Source organism: Lactuca sativa, chromosome 5 (assembly GCF_002870075.4).
Source record: "Lactuca sativa cultivar Salinas chromosome 5, Lsat_Salinas_v11, whole genome shotgun sequence".
Taxonomy (NCBI): domain Eukaryota; kingdom Viridiplantae; phylum Streptophyta; class Magnoliopsida; order Asterales; family Asteraceae; genus Lactuca; species Lactuca sativa.
Window position 1 is genome coordinate 9,884,913 of NC_056627.2, and position 18,426 is coordinate 9,903,338.

The 18,426-nt window shown below is 39.0% G+C and overlaps 1 protein-coding gene across 1 annotated transcript; it reads left to right on the plus strand.

Annotated features, from left to right (window-relative positions):
- The first annotated feature begins 7,173 nt into the window (after positions 1-7,173).
- LOC111914384 (2S seed storage protein) lies at positions 7,174-7,824 on the plus strand. Its single transcript, XM_023910138.2, has one exon. The coding sequence runs from the start codon at positions 7,211-7,213 to the stop codon at positions 7,709-7,711; it is 501 nt and encodes a 166-aa protein (XP_023765906.1). The 5' UTR covers positions 7,174-7,210; the 3' UTR covers positions 7,712-7,824.
- Positions 7,825-18,426: the final 10,602 nt, after the last annotated feature.

Sequence of the window (18,426 nt, forward strand, 5' to 3'; positions counted from 1 at the left end):
TTGTATGTCTAATAGTGAGAACATAGATCCATTAGGGTTGCATGCACACATAGGATTGCTTATATAAAACCCATCAATGTTTTGTTGTGATAAAATTAGATACATTATTTTTTGACATTATTTTATGAATAAAAGTATGTTTTAAAAATGAAAAATTGATTTGGAAATTTACGTTGTTACAGGTGTGCCCTATAATTTTGTCTATATGTTGAAACATTTTCTACTTCATTTGTTACTCAATCATCTTCCATTCACTCCCAAATTCTTATGAGGTCCAAAGGCCCATTCGTACCGGTTCCTAGGTGTTGGCAGCGAAGATATGGAACGCCAGAGAGCCCCAAGAAATAGAGCTATCAGTTTCAAAGTTTTACTCGCGTAATGTTTGGTTTTCGTCAAACAACCTATAAGTTGAATTATGCTTATCGTACTTTAAGTGTAGCTTATATTTATGTTTATAATCATTATTATGAACTTATAAATAAGATTTATCAGTAATACCAATCGTTATATTGACCGATCTACTTACGGGAATGATGTCAAGGTAAGATCAATGAGGTGTTTAAAGTGAATTTTTCAATATATATATATATATATATATATATATATATATATATATATATATATATATATATATATATATATATATATATATATATATATATTTATATGTCAAACATATCTTACAACTGATACGATATTACATGATTGTTTCTTATCCGCTAGATGAAAGTTTTCATTTCGGGATAAAAACTTTCTAACGGTTAAACATTATAAATATGAATGAATACTATGCCTTAGTAATATTCGTGTTTAGGTCGTATTAAAAGGGAATATGAAGTGTCGGTCAAAGATCTTACTTTCCCACGAGTCTTCCACCTATATTAGGTGAGTACATGGTTACTTTCATGAACACGATATAATACAAATAATTATTAAAAAATATTAATATTTGTTGAAATTTTGTATGTGAATTAAATGTTTATTGTTTGGAATATTTATTAAATGTTTATTTGATAACAGGTATTGTGTGAGCCATACATGGTTATATGTTAAAGTGTTTATGAAACATCCCAAAAATACAGGCCAAAAATTTCGTTTGAAAAACATTATCAAAAACTATAATCATCCATGATCAATAAGAAAACCAAGTGTCATGTATCTCAAAATCTCATATCAAATATCGTATCAAAACCAAATGAGAAAATATCAGGGTCTCAATCAATACCAGGCTGAAAGTTATGGTGTGTGCCATACGATCATCCTGAGCCCTTCCCTTTGCTAGTAGAAGTACCTGAAACCAAAACTAAAAACTGTAAGCACGAAACTTAGTGAGCTTCCCCAAACTACCACATACCATACAATAACACATAACACATATTGGGCCTCGCCCACTACATCAGGCCTCGCCCGACATCGGACCGAAGTCCGGAATAACTTGGGCCACACCCACTACATCGGCCCCGCCCGGCATCAGACCGAAGTCCGGTAAAAATTGAACATAACATAAACATAAACATATAACATAATCACATATACTACATTGGGCTTGTCCGACATCGGACCGAAGTTCGGAACATATAGCACATAACATAAACATGCATGAATCACAAAGACATCAAGCATACGTAACTACTTCTCGGGACCGCCCCGGCATCGGACCGAAGTCCGGAAACATATAAACTGCATCGGGCTTACCCTGACATACTGCAACTACATAAACAGGTCGGCATTGGTGCCTTAGACCCGTTCCTACTGGAGGAAAACTCACCTCACACTGCTGAAGTCCTGCTGACAAAACCCTAGCTGTTGGATGACAGATTCTCGAATCTGTTAATATCAAAATAACACCCAATTAATAATTGGTTTCCATCACATATACTCATAAGTCCATGCTTGGGGTAAAAGACGACTTTACCCCTATCTTAGCTTGATTCAAGCCCAAGGCCCAATCCCAAAGGCCCAAAAGTCTAATAATGAACCAAGGCCCAACCATAGCCCATCTATGGCCCAGTTTTCCCAATTGGGCCCAAGTCTCTACATGGTCTTTACCTTAAGGCCCAACCATTTATTATTGGTCCAATACTTGACATTCTGATGGTCCAATATCTCATGCTCATCAAGGCCCAAACTATGGCCCATCTATGACCTAATTTTCCAAATTAGGCCCAAACCTCTTACATGGGCCTTACCCTTAAGCCCACTAAATTATTTTAGTCCATATGATTGTCCTTGAGTGGCCCATTATTGGCCCATTCAGCAAATCCCAATAAAAAGGCCCAAGTGAAATTAGGGTTTCACATAAAATGAAAATTAGGGTTAAGTGTTTCCCACTTAATCGATTAAGTCAACTACTCTACTAGATAAATCATATGGTGTAATCAGGCTTAATACATAGTCCAATTCCAATGGCCCAAAATGTGGGTCCGGATAAGTCCAAGCTCATGATTCCAAAATTAGGGTTTCCTAAATCCTAATTAGGGTTTCCAACCAATCATAATCCATTAGACCCAAAACTAAGTCTTTAGGCCCATTAGGGTTTTGCTAGTCAGGCACCACCCACTACCACCTCGGATAGTGGTGGTCATCGGCGGCACACGACTTAGCTTTGAGGGATTTGAACAATTTTTCGAGCTGTGTTATTATGTTGAAGTTAAGTTTGTTATATGCTAACTCTTTTTTGTATTTTCTTGATTTAAGTATTCTTTTAAGAATATCATTGTATGTTGTGGTTGAAATTTTAATGTAAATTAGATTATATTCATGTTATCGATCATATGTTATGGAAGGTGATATATATATAATATTTAATTAACTATTGTATACATGTTTGTATGTTCATGTTGCTTCAAAACACTAATTAATTAAAAATCATAGATATGTCATATTATCCATGTAAGCCTTTTTTAAAATGCAAATTGTCTATCTTATCACTTTATATTTTAGTATATGTATAACATTTTAATTATAATAATAAGTGTTTTTTAAAAGTTTCTTTCACTTATTAATAATAACAAGTGGTTTTACATTTAATAAGCAATAATTATAAATAATAAAATCAAATTACATGGATATGCCATATTATCCATGCAAGTCTCTTTTGAAATGCAAATTGTCTATCTTATCACTTTATTATTTAGTGTATGTTTCACATTTTAATAATAATATTAAGTGTTTCTTAAAAGTCTTCTTTAACTTATTATTAATAATAAGTGGTTTAAAATTAATGAATGACAATTTTAAATGATAATAACATCAAATTATAAATTATATTTAGTTATAAATAAATTGTATTTTAAATGAACATCATTATTAAAATTAGAAAATTATCGCATAAGTAAAAATATAATTAATCAATAATAATAATTGTTAAAAATAATAATAAATAGATAATTATATTTAATTCTATTAATGAGGAATGTGGGTTGATGTTAATGAATATTATTGTTCAAAATAATTGAGATGATATATATATATATATATATATATATATATATATATATATATATATATATATATATATATATATATATATATATAAATTAGTGTAAAAATATTATCTCAAAGTTAATGTCAATAACATAACCATTTTAAACATATATTTTTTAATATTTTAACAATATATTTTTAATCTTCGCCGCGCAACGCGTGAGATTTCATTCGATGACTGAAATCTTCTATGAATAAATAAAAGTAATTTATTCATATATATATATATATATATATATATATATATATATATATATATATATATATATATATATATATGAATAAATTACTTTTATTTATTCATAGAAGATTTCAGTCATGAATGACATACATACATATTCATAACTATGCCTAGCGATAAATACGAGCATTACATTGCGATTATTAATGATGCTAAACATATTTATGACAAAGGTATTGATATTTTTTTAGTGTGTAAACGAAATATTCATTACAAGTCTTCCATTTCTTTATGGAATGTCGAGTGGTGTGGGATAATCCGCTAAAAGTGAAATCACCTAGGATGTACACCTTGGATGGTGATAAACTTTGTAACATTGCGGATCATTTGAGTCACTAGGATTGGTTCTTGGTTTTTAGAAAGTGTTCGAGAGGAGGTGATAAGCTTCTTCAGTTACAACATTGAGAGCTTGTTCAACTTAGGTGCTTCTTACAGATCGGGAGGATGGTTAGATTTGGTCTCATGATGTCCAAGTTGGTTTTACGGTTTCTCCGACGTGTGGTCTTATTGATGCTGAGGCTTTGGAAGTTGACTCGGTAGCCACCAGATGGAATCATTTGCTAAAGTTAATGTTTTTGTTGGAGATTAAAGTTGAACATGATTCATACAAGAGTTAATCTTGATAGGAGAGGCATCGATATTGATTCTATTTTGTGTCTCATTTGTGGTATTGATGTTGAGACTGCTAATCATCTTTTTTTCTTCGTGTGAGATGGCTACGGATTTGTGGGCGCTTTTCGTGTGATGGTGGGATCTAAATATTTTTTCTTGTCGTTAATTTCAGAGTGGTTGACATGGATTGATAATGCTTGACTGGCAGCCAAAATTAGGAGGTGTGTTGATGTTGTTGGGCTTACGATGTTGTGAAAGATTTGGTGTTTTCTGACTAGAGAGATGTTTAATAATGTTAAACTTGTCAGGATGGTGCTTTGGGATTTCATTTGGTCTAAATCGTTTCTCTAGATTAGTGTTAGAAATCCTAAATTTCATAGTTTCAGGTTAATTACGTGTAAAATCCTATATTGGCTTATTTTATATAATTTTTCTAGCGTTTCACTATTTTTTATTTTAATGTTCTCATTCTAAACATCACTTTGATATTTTCGAATTACATTAGTAGGCAATTTATAGCAAGTCTAAATATGTGTGGGTTAACATGGAAAACGTTTTTATATGAACATGTTGGATTTTCAAAAATAGGTTGTCTGTTGTTGTAAAAAGTATTTGAGACTAATTGTTTGACTTGGTCATATGAATTACATAAGTATGTATACACTTGAATGTACATGTATATTTATTTAGTATACAACGATATAGTACATAATATAATTGGTATCCATGATTACGTAAAAGGAAAATGATATAAGGGTAAGTATGTCTCAAAAACATGCAAAAAACATCATCAGAGTTTGAATTGTTCAAAAAACATCATCCAAATAAGGGTTTTGTATAAAAAAAAGACCAAAGAAGTACACACTTTGTTGAAATCTTAACTTATGGTAACCAAAATTTTCAGGTGAGCGGATGAGTTGGCATATTATTGTTGTGTTGCCATATTTGGTTGGTGAGTTGGCATATCTTCTAACATTAAATGATAAATCCACCTTAATAAATTGATTTTGGGCATAGATGCATACGACTCATCTAGATCGATCAACTTCTTCAACTTTCATGGCTTCTCCCTATAAATTATCTTTCAACTCCAACTCAAGCTCACATATTTTCCAAGACAAATAGCACAATGGACTAGGTAAATCTTTGTGACTATGGGTACCTTCTTGAATATGGATATCAAACACAAAGGCTAATCCAGGCAAACAGTTTAGGGTTTGCCCTAACTTTTTGGTAAATGTATCTAAAAGCTTTATCATGTTTTTACTTCTAAAAAAATGTTTGTTCATGTTAATTTTTCATTGAATATGAAGGATTTAAAGAAGGAAAAATGTAGGAATGGATTGACGAAATTATAGTTACATGAATATAATGTTATATAGGGTCATTTTAGTCACATGAATGTAATGTTATATCGTATTAGGTATTAGGTATTAGGTATTTAAGATATATTGAAAATATGATAACTAATCACTCTAACAGGTATTTGAGATATATTAAAAATATGAGAAGTAATCACTCCAATAAGAGTTGTTCTGTATTTAAATGTTACAAGTCTCAATAATAAAATGCCATTTCTTTGTGAAATAAATAGTGTAAGTAAACTACATAATACAATGTATTAGCATAATTATTGATGATCGTGAAATATGTAATTTCTTAGGAGTATGGAAAGGAGTTATTGAGAGTGAAAGATACTGAGAGTTTTAATGCAAGTTCGGATTTGCTTGCAAAGTAGGATATGAACCATGTTGTGTATCTTTTCATTTACTTATATTTGTTATTGGTTATTGTATGACTAATCATAATAAAATGATTCAACCAAAAATGTTGATATTTTGTTTTGAACCGTGCATAACTGATAACATTAGTATGTTATACGATTTACGTTGTGATGATGTTGTTAATTTTCAAACGTACAAAGAATAAAATATAAGCGTCAATATATATTTATATGATCGTTAAATGACAAAAATTGTTATCATCTGATTAGTTAGTTAGTGGGTCTCTTTTGTGCAAGTACTCAATGAAAAACAATAAAATCATACATAAAATTATCGATTTAACATATGTCTATGGACATGAACCATTGATCTCTTCTATTACTCAATTGTCTCGAAAACGATACATTAGAAAATCCACTTATAAATTATTATAATCGAAAACTCTAACAACTATTAGGCTGAATCCATATATAAAATAATAAAAAATAACTAATCATGGATTCCTTTGGGCCTAACGACCATCAACCTACTTCAAACATTATCCTTTCGAGACTGTCATCCAAGTTTACTCACTTTGTTCAACGTCGATTGTTCATTCGAATCACCAATTGCAAGTCACGCTAACATATCAAATATACACGGTTGGATTTATTCAGTTATTTTAGAAATTTTGAAATATTTTATTTAAAAATAAACCATTAAAATTGAATAACATATCAATAATTTATAAATAATATCACCATTAAAACTAATTTAACTTCTAACTATTAATCAATCCCAAAACTTATATTACCCGAACTTTAACAATAAAAAATGTAAAAAGTATTTAAGTGGACATTTGAAAAGCGTTAACCTTTTAATAGTGTGATGAAACTCGCGTATTCTGATCAGAAAACCTCTTTCCCATGTGGATAATTTTCGTAGTGACTAGCGGCAGTCCATACACACATATCCAACCCAAACAAAATCGCCGGTTCCACGTCGGAACATATGACGCAAAAACTCGTATAGGTGTCAGTGATATGTCACCAGCATCTGCCACCTGGCAGACCACCTCTCCACGTGTACTCGCTTCATCCTCCAATCTCTCACTATAAATACCTTATTCGCCCCACACCTCCACCATCGCAACGGAAAACACCAATCAATGGCAAAACTCGGCGTGCTCGCACTCACCTTCGCCGCGCTTATCGCATGTACCTCAGTTTCCGCCTTTAGAACAACCTTCTTCACCACCACCATCGAGGATGATGACAACGTCGTGCTCACAAGAAGCTCCCGAGAGCAACAGAGTTGCGGCAAGGAAATCCAGTCGGAGCAGTTAAACGACTGCCAGAAGTACCTAGAGCAAAACTCCCCGTACGTCGGCGAGGTGCTGGAGATGACCGTCGAGGACCCGAGAAAACAGCACGAAAAGAAACAACTTGAGCAGTGCTGCAGAGACCTCCGCAATGTCAAAGAGGAGTGCCAGTGTGAGGCTGTGCAGGAGGCGTTCCGGCAAGCCGAGAAGCAGCAACAGCAAGGTGGAAGCCGCCATGGTTCGCAGCAGGAACGGCAACAACGACAGATTCTGCAGAAAGCTCAAAACCTCCCAAGTGAATGTCGTTTGAAAGTTCAGCAATGCCGGATCCGATCTCCATGGATCTAAATGTATATGAACCGGTGGTCGGTTCTGTGATAATAAAGTTGTGGGAATATTCCGATTCACTGTGGTGGTCGGAGTGATGAACTCATATAAATAATAATAAACACGTTCAAGTATATGAGTGTGCGAGAGCGAGATTGTGGATGAACAAACGTATTCAAACTAATTACAATGAGTTAAAGATACTAATATTAGTTTTTATATTATATTTATAGTCACAAAACTGGTTTGAATGTGTTTTCAAACACTTAAAAAGGGTTAACCAAGCGGGACATCATTGCTTTAATGCAGTATAAATAGATTTAGGTGTAGTTTATAAGTAGAGCAGGTTTTCACTTTGGTGTAAGTGGAACTAGTATGAACGTTTTGTGAAAATATTTTGAATATCAACAAACTAACCTTTTGTGAAAATATCGATGGTTTGAATTGTAATGGAACATACTTGACCGAGACTCATCCTCTTGTCATTTGCCCACAATCAAAATTAATGTCTAATTTCAAAATATTTTGTTTGTTGAACTAAGACAAAATTACAAAAATGGTGTCCAAATGATCCTTGTGGTTTGCAAAACTTATACAGATAATCCGTTTTACTAACTTTGTTATTATTCAGCCGTTAGGGGCATTTTTATCTTTTAAAGTATATAAAAGAACTAAATTCGTGACATTTGATAAACCATAAGGATCATTTTTGAAATTTCTTTGAAAAAGACAACTAAATTACTAGGAAAGGGCTTTAACTCAATCATCTCCACCCCTTAAGCATTTTTATCCTTTAAAGTATATAAAAGAACTAAATTCGTGATATTTGATAAACCATAAGGACCATTTTTGAAATTTCTTTAAAAAAAACAATTAAATTACTAGGAAAGGGCTTTAACTCATCACCTCCACCCCTTAAATTAACACTGTCTTAACCAATTGAGTTGAATTTTCTTTTTGTTTATTCTTTCCTAAAACTAATTTATATAATACTAAAATCGTTAAAACATCAACAATATATAAATTAAAAAAAACTTTTTTAAATATTTTTTTTAAATAAAATAAAATGTATTTTAGTGGTATTATAAAAAAAATTAGTTTTTACAAACAATTTGTATTGTTTTTATGTATTTATTTTATGTAAAATATTTTTTTTTCTTAAATAAATACGTTTTCGTATAAACTATTTGTATTATATAAATTATTTAAAATACGTTTTAAAAAAAATACGTATTTCATATAAATTATTTAAAATATGTATTTTTTTAAAAAAATATTTTTTTGTCATTATGTAAATTATTTAAAATATGTTTTCAATTATATGTATTTAAAAAAACATAAAAAAACATATTTGATTATATATCTTATTTAAAATACATATTTCATTTTAATCACAAATTATAAATCGTATGGTTAGAATGAAGATGGAAAGACATAGTGATATATTTTTTTTTGAAATAACTATTATTAACACTACTCTTTTTTACATAAAATTAAAAAAACGTATAAATTGTTGAGATACATAAAAAAATCGTTGTTAAGTTGTTTTTAATACATATAACCGAAAAAATGGTTTTGGAACTAGCGACCCAAAAGAATTTATATATTTTTTTATGTCATGAGTAGTGTTAATTATTATTATTTCAAAGACATAAAAATATATATTTTATGAAAACGTATTTTTTAAAGCCAAAAAATTTATTTTACGTAAAGTAAATACATACAAATTGTTTGTAAAAAACTATTTTTTAGTAATACGACTAAAATATATTTTATTTTATTTAAAAAAATAATGTATGTGTGTGTGCTAAGCATACTAAGGCGCGCCTTAGTACACTGGGCGTATGAGGGTGGCATACAAACCCTAATTTTAGGGTCTTGGCTTATATCTAAACATCTTTATGGACATAAAACCTATTCTTATCCAACCTCTTTCAGAGATTTCGACTCTCAAGCAACCCTAGAGCAAAAGGAAGCCAATTTGTGAGCCTTTAAGTGAGTTTAGAGTGTTTTTAAAGAAAGAAGAAGGTGGTGTGAAGACCTTGGAGTGGAGTGCATTGTAGGTCCGAGATTTATAGCTTGTTTGCAACCTCAAATGTAACACCAAAATTTTCAAACAATTTTTCACATTCTCAAAACATACTTTCATTCATAAATATTATAAAAATGTCATTGTATCACATATCAGTCCGTAGAAACACAACCCCAAGATCATAATGTATAAAAACTCCTCATGTGTGTACTGATCATGTCGACGCCTTCCCGCGATCCTCACTGGTACATGAAACACATAACACAACACTGTAAGCATAAATGCTTAGTGAGTTCCCCAAAATACCACATATAACACATAATAGCCACTCGAGGCTATAACTCCATGGACCCTCCGGTCCTAACTCTGTGGACCCTCTGGTCATAACTCTGTGAACCATCCGGTTCCAACTCTGTGAACCTTCTGATTCTAACTCTGTAAACTCTGGAACATACACGACATGAATCACATAGAAATAATGCAGTGTATTACAATCACATAAATAACATACAAGATTCTCTGTCATATAACTCTAATTACCACTCTAGGTAAAGTATAGTGAGAAGATTCACCTCGGGTAACTTGGTAAATCTCGAACTCGGTAAAATCTGGTCTAGCCCCTGCCTAGTCACATGGAATAAGCACTCTAATCAATACAACCCTCAAGGCTAGACTAATCCCTCTCTTAGCACTCTCAGAAGGGTAAAAGACCATTTTACCCCTCTCATGGCTCAAAGTCCCTAACATTGACCAAACCCTAAAAGTCAACAAAAGTCAACGGTCAAACTTTGACCATACTCGTCGAGTGCACTCGTGTGAATCGGCGAGTACATGCATGTCCTCTTCGCCCCTGGTCCTCACTCGACTCGTTGAGTCAACCCTACAATCAACGGGTCATCACAGGTCGCGAATCGTGGGGCATCCCGACTCGACTCGTCGAGTCCCTTATGGGCTCGGCGAGTTCCTCCCATGAAAACACTCAAATGATCTTTTGAGGTCAGATCTGCTTCACCAACCAGTAGATCTAACCTTCTAACACTCGAAAGTCACATAAAGGTTCAAACTTTACGTTCATGCAATGCCTATAAGACCAAAAATGGAGAAATAACCTTTAAAATGGGGTTTTACTCTCAAGGCTCACATGAAACCTCATAAAGCTGGAAGCTTGGGATCTTTTGGACCTCTCAAGGTCCAGATCTATCATCTATACCCAAAGGGACCTCATATGCTTCACAATCTAACTCAAAATTGTGCAAAGGAAGCCCTAGATTCAAGGAATCTATCAAATACATGAAATGGGAAGGAACTTGTACCTCAAAACGTGAATCTCAGTGTGAACAACACAGATCCAAGCTCTACAATCGATCTAGCTTGGATTTTCCCACTCCTTCTTGCAAGATCACACCAAAGGAAGAAGAATTAGCCTCAAAAATGCTCTCTAAGCTCACTTTGCTCTCTAGGGGTTTCACAGGGGAGCAGTGGCCGCAAATGACGGCCATAAGGGCCTTTAAATAGGGCTCAGGCCCTGAGATTTAGGATTTTACTTTACAGCGTGGACTCGCCGAGTCCACTCATCAACTCGTCGAGTCCGGTCATTAATCCAAACAAGAAATCGCGATCCCACTCGGCGAGTCTGAGCGCCTACTCGCCGAGTCCCTCCCTAAAACTCAAGATAAATACTTAAAATAAGATATCTGGGAATCCGGATGTTACAATTCTCCCCCACTAGAATCAGAATTCGCCCTCGAAGTCTCATTCTACAAACAGCTCTGGATGAAGCTTCTGTATCTCCGCCTCCGGCTCCCAGGGCAACTCGGACCCTTTTCGATGCCGCCACTGAACTAGAACCAGTGGCACTTCCTTGTTTCTCAAAACCTTGATCTTCTGATCCACCACCGCGACTGGCCTCTCAACATAATTCAGGCTCGCATCCACCTGAATATCCTCCAATGGTACCACCGCCGACTCGTCGGCTATACACTTCCTCAACTAAGTCACGTGGAAGGTATCATGTATCTGGCTCAACTCCGCAGGTAGCTCCAACCAATATGCTATCTTGCCCACCCTTGTGGTCATCCTGAAGCCCAAGATATCGAGGCCCCAGCTTTCCCCTCTTCCTGAATCGAATCACTCCTTTCCAAGGAGATACTTTCAGGAGTACGAAGTCTCCAACCTGAAACTCGAGCTTGGATCGTCACCTATCCGTGTAACTCTTCTGGCAACTCTGAGCTGTCAACAACCTCTGCTTGACCTGTTGTATTTGTTCTGTCGTCTGAAACACTATCTCAATGCTGCCCATCACTCGCTGCCCTACCTCTCCCCAACAGATGGGTATCCGACACCTCCTCCCATATACAACAACTCGAAGGGAGGGATACCAATGCTCGAATGGTGACTGTTGTTATAGGAAAACTCAGCCAACGGCAAATACGTATCCTAACTCCCTCCGAAGTCCAACACACATGCCCGAAGCATGTCCTCTAGCGTCTGAATTGTCCGTTCACTCTGTCTGTCCATCTGTGGGTGGTAAGCTGTACTGAAATGTAGCCTCGTGCCCAACTCCTCATGGAACTTCTTCCAGAACCTGGAAGTGAAACGTACATCCCGATCTGAAACAATCGAGATCGGCACTCCATGTCGCGATACCATCTCCCTCACATACAACTCTACCAGCCTCTCTGCGGAAGAGCTCTCGCTGATAGCAAGAAAGTGAGCGCTCTTCGTCAACCGGTCGACGATCACCCAAATTGCATCGACACCCCTCACAGTCCTCGACAATTTGGTGATAAAATCCATGGAAATCTGTTCCCACTTCCACTCGGGAACCTCAAGTGGCTACAACTTTCCATGCGGACGTCGGGGCTCGGCCTTCACCCTGCGACAGGTCAAGCACATCTTTACGAACCACGCGACATCCCTCTTCATACATGGCAACCAATACTCCCTCTTCAGGTCCAAATACATCTTAGTGGCCCCGGGATGGATCAAGAACCTCGATCTATGCGCCTCCTCCATCAGAATGGTACATGCCCCGCCTTTAAACGACAACCAAATTCGACTCTGAAAGGTCATAAGCCCACGACTATTGGCAACGAACTCATATATCTGCCCGATCACTCGCTCTCTTTTGCGGTTCTCCTGTCTCATGGCCTCTACCTGGGTCTCCCGAATGGTGTCCAACACCGGAGTCATCACTGTCAATCTCAAACAAACATCTTGTATCAGGGCACTCTCCGCCCTGCGACTCAGGGCATCGGCTACAACATTAGCCTTTCCCGAGTGGTACAGGATCTCACACTCATAATCCTTTACCACATCCAACTATCTCCTCTGGCGCATATTCAGGTTGGGTTGATCCATCAGATACTTCAAGCTCTTGTGATCTGTGTATATCGTACACCGGACCCCATACAAATAGTGACGCCAGATCTTGAGGGCGAACACCACAGCCCCCAACTCTAGATCGCGAGTGGGATATCTCGTCTCATGAGGCTTCAACTGCCTCGATGTGTATGCTATCACATGACCTCTCTGCATCAGCACCACACCCAATCCCGATATCGATGCGTCGCAATATACCACAAAATCCTCCATCCCCTCCGGAAGGGCTAACACAGGGGATTTGCATAATCTCTGGCGAAGTGTCTCGAATGAGGCCTGCTGCTCTGGGCCCCAACTGAATGCTACGCCCTTCCAAGTCAACCTGGTGAGAGGAACAACAATCTTGGAGAAATATCTAATAAATCTCCGATAATAGCTGGCCAAACCCAGAAAACTCCTGATCTCTGAGGGGGATCTCGGCACCTCCCAACTCATCACCGCCTCAATCTTGGCCGGATCGACCAATATCCCCTTCTGGATGACGAGGTGTCCTAGGAACTGGACCTCTCGTAACCAGAAATCACACTTGGAGAATTTGGCGTAAAGCCTCTACGATCTCAGAACTCCGAGGATCTCCCTCAAATGCTCCTCACACTGCCCCCGAAACCAAATCGATACGGAACTCGACCTGCCTCTTGGGAGGCACTCCCGGCAACTCCTCAGGGAAAACGTCCGGGAACTCACGCACTATCGGGACCTCATCGACCGACCTCGGTCTCTTTGCAACTACTCTCGTATCCACCACATAAGCCACAAACCCACTACAACCCTATTGTAGGCTCTGCCTCGCTCTAGCGGCTGAACAAAATGTTGACCCAGAACGAGTACCCTTGCCATAAACCTTAAGAACTCCCACACCAGAGTCTCGTATGGTCACCAACTGTCGCTCTCAGTCGTTAACCGCTCCAAACCTGCTCAACCAGTCAATGCCTATGATGACACAGACATCTCCCATCACAATCGGGACCAAATCAATCGGAAACTCAACGCCGAAGATCTCGAGTACACATCCTCGAATCACATCAGTGGCATACACCGCTCTCTCGTCAACTATGGAAACTCGCAAAGGTCGACTCAACGCCTCTCGATAGATACTGATGTGCTGACTAAAGGCTAACGACATAAAAGACCGACTCGCACCCGAGTCAAATAACACCAAAGCAGGTACATAACTCACAAGAAATGTACCTACACATATCATAATATAAGCATAACACCACAAACTCAAAATAAGTAGATGAAACAATACATACCAGCCACAACATCTGGAGCTGCGCGGACCTCCTCCGTTGTCAACGGAAGGCTCTCCCGCGAGCCTTTGGCGCCTCGGCCTTCACTAGCCGACTCTATGCAGATCGAACGACAGCAGGGGTAGATCCCTGATGCTCCCTGGACTGACCCTCGCAACTGCCGACACTCGGCCTTCCGGTGTCTGGTCTGGTTGCAGTGAAAACAGACTACAAACCCCTTGGGGAAATCCTTGGCTATGTGCCCCTCCTTGCCATACTTGTAGCAAGACCCTGCTCTACAAACCCCCTCATGAATCTTGCCGCACTTGCCATTAGTGCGGCTCTTCTGGTTCTCAGATCTAGAATAGGCGGGCTTGGCCTGCTTGGCTGCCGGCTGGGACTGTGCCGGTCGCCGATCCCTCGCCTGAGTCTCCGCCTCCTCCCTGGCCTGAGTCTCGAGCTCAATCTCCCTCTTCCGGGAATTTGCCTGAAGCTCGGCAAATTTCCGGTAGGAAGAGTTCGCCACGAACTCGCGGATGTCTCTCCTCAAAACACTAAAATACCGACTCATGCGTGCCTGCTCGGAAGACACGTGCTTAGGGCAGAACATCGCCCTCTCATGGAACATCTTGGTGATCATTGTAACAGACTCGGTACCCTGCTTGAGGGTCAAGAACTGCTGGGCCAAACGTTCCCTTTCCACCGGGGGAACGTACTCATCACGAAACAAAGCTGTGAACCTCTCCCAGGTCACCGCGGCAAGCTCTGCAGAAGAGTAGTGCACTATCACAAACTTCCACCAGTCCTTTGCTCCCAATCGAAGCTGGTTCAGCGCGAACCAAACTCTCAGATGCTCCGGACAAGAACACGTATAGAAGCATCCCTCAATATCAGAAATCCATCTCATCGCAGTGATCGGATCCTGCGTCCCGTCAAACTCTGGTGGCTTCGTGTTGTTGAACTCTCAGTACAGCAACGAGTCACCCCCTGCGGCCTCACAGCAGCGACGACTACGGTGGCTGCTGCAACAACAACATTAGAAAGAGCAGCGTAACTCTCGTCAAAAGTCTCGATCAGGGTGGTCTTGATAAACCCAAACATCTCTGGTATCTCGGCTCGGATGGCAGCAGCCACTTCCTCATGAACCAACCTATAGATCTCCTCATCACTAACACCACTGCTCTCAGGTGTGTAGCATATCCCAACCATGATGTCTCTCTAAAATACAACACAATATATCAGAGACTCACTCGAGTGTACACACACTCGATATCCCATTCCTACTCGATCCCTGGTACCCTAAGGATTCTTACTTGGGTTGCACACTAACCGGTGTCTTCAATAGTACGGGCCCAATACTACCGTCCACACCACATCAGTATTCACCCCAAGTCATCCTCTTAGGATCCCAAATCCCAAGTACTCTACTCTTGTAACACCCAAAATCAAGAAGGCCAAGAAAGGAAAGAAAAACCTAAGTTAAAGGGTCGAATCGTCAAGTCCAAGGAGGAACTTGGCGAGTCCGAGCGGGATCAGGGTCGAGGAGTAAGTGACCGACTCGGCAAGTCGGCTAAGGGGACTCGGCGAGTCTGGTCTGAACAAGGGAAACCCTAATCCCGGGAGTTGTATCTTATTTAAAGGGTGTTATGTCCCTTCCTCATCCTCCATACCATCCTAGAGAGCCTGTAAACCCTAGATTTCGTGTGAGCTTCCATCATTTGAGAGAATTAGCTTTGGAGGAAGGAAACTTTGGAAAGGAACTTGAAGATCAAGAAGGTTGCTTCAAAGGGGAGGTGTAGATCCGAGATCTACTTCAGTTTGTGTTCATCTTGGAGGTAATAAGCTGCTATCTTCCCTCCTTTGCATCTAGATCTATTTTTGTTATGAGATTTGTGGGTTTTATGGTTGTTTGAGATACAATTCGGGTTTAGGGCTTAGATATGTGGTTGCCACTTTAGATCTAGTGTTGGGATGGTCCAATATGTTGTAAAGCATCAGTTATTGAGTAGTTGGTGAAGCCCTTTTGTCCTAAAACCTAGCCCTAATGTGTTTTGAGCCTAGATCTCTTTAGTTATACGTAAAGTTTGCAACTTTACATAAGGATTGAGCCTTGGGAGTATGGATCTATAGTTTGGAGCCCCTGCATGGCTCGAAAAGCCACTGAACGGATTAAGAAATAGGGAGACTCGGCGAGTCACATGGGTGGACTCGGCGAGTTGGTTGAAGTTGGGTAGGAACTCGGTGAGTTGGAAGAAGAACTCGGCGAGTCTGTTGAAGATTGCCTTGGACTCGGCGAGTCAAGTCGCGAAACCCCAAACCCTTCAAGTAAAGACTCGGATCAGTGATTTGAGTGGGGACTTAGTGAGTTGGACACGTCAGGACTCGGCGAGTCAGGGGCTGACTCAGCGAGTCGAGTCGCGAATGGAAGGACTCTGAGCATATCAACTCGGCGAGTCAGTAGGCAGACTCGGCGAGTAGGGTTGACTTGGAAGGTTAACCTTGACCAGGACTTGACTTTGACCAGAGTTGACTTAGTTGACTTTCGGAGGACAGTTAGACTAAGTGTTGCATTGATATTGGTAGCTCGGGGAGCTAGTGGAGCAGGAGTTTAGAGAGTTTTCGGGCAGCAACTAGAGGGGTTATCAGCGAGTTCAGCAAAGTGCAGGTGAGTTTCCGCTTGTATGAATGGGTCTAAGGCCACAGTGCCGACCCGTGTAGTTATGAGTATAAGACCCGGGGTTAGCCCTAGGCACAGTATGCTAGTATGATATTCAGGACAAGGTCTATTGATAGTGGGCGGGTGCCCAAGGATTGGTTTATATGATAGTTTATACTTGTTTTCTGTGTGATACATGTATGTGCCTGGTAGGGAGGTGAGTGTGGGCGAGGTCCCGTATCTCACCAATAGCAGAGTGTGGATGGTGTTCCACATCTCATTAGCATCAGAACAGGGGCGAGGACCAAGTTAGGGAAGGAGTGAGTGTGGGCTGGGCCTGTATCTCACTATCAGTAGGAGCGTGGACGGGGTTCCACGACTCATCAGTAGCAGGACAAGGGCGAGGCCCAAGATAGGCGAGGCCTTAGGACAGGATCCTTTAGTATATGTTTAGATTATGTATTGCGGTATGTTTGTGTGCTATTATATGTTAGCGGGCGAGGCCCTATGACAGGCGAGGCCTAAGTGAAACAGATCTGTATCCGAGCGGGGCTCGAAGCCAGGCGGGGCCATTGTAGCGGGCGAGGCCCGAGGTAGGGGTGAGGCCCAGAATAGCGGGTGTGGCCCAGTATGTGCAGTATGTGGTAGGTTGGGGAACTTACTAAGCTTCATGCTTACAGTTTTTAGTTTTGGTTTCAGGTACTTCCGGTAGCGGAGGGAAGAGCTCGGGGTGATCGCATGGCACACACCATTGATTAGACAACCTGGGAATGTTTTACTCTGATAATGAACATATGTTTGGAAATTAATACTCTGATTATGTTTTGGATTAATGATTTTGCTTTAAGTAATGTTTTATTAAAAGAAATTTTTAGTCTTGAATTTTGGGACGTTACAAGTTGGTATCAGAGCCTTCGTTTGAGGGATTCGGACATGCTCTCGGGTGTGTCTGAACTCAAACTAAGGAATTGGTATATAAGTTTTCAAAAGGAAAAGACAGATTGTAAAAAGAGAGTTTTGAGAAAGAAAATAGTTTTAGAAAAGCAAAAAGAATTCAGAAAGAAAAGAATTTTGATAAGAGAAAAGGGTGTGGTGCATGCAATCAGCCGAGCTCAGGTAAGTCCCCCAAAATACCCATACAAGTTTATGTTATGATTGTCAGTTAATAGAGCAGCATGCTAGATTAGGACTAAGGATCTAGGGAGGATGCATTATGTGCCTGTTATATGTGCTTTGAGCTGCATGATAGTGCTGATTAGATAGTAGTAGGATAGCCTGTTTAGGTTATGCCTGAGTTTATGAGTTTGTGTTGCATGCTAGTACATATTCTTGGTATGATATTATGATTGCTTGAGTATGTTATGGTTAGATTTTCCCTTGTCTGAATGCTGCTTGCTTTGTGCAATGTGGGATTCCGAGTGATGGGAGTTAGGCATTA

Bases quoted from the DNA above. Each gene is read 5' to 3' on its own strand.
- LOC111914384 (XM_023910138.2), top strand. From the start codon at position 7,211: ATGGCAAAACTCGGCGTGCTCGCACTCACCTTCGCCGCGCTTATCGCA.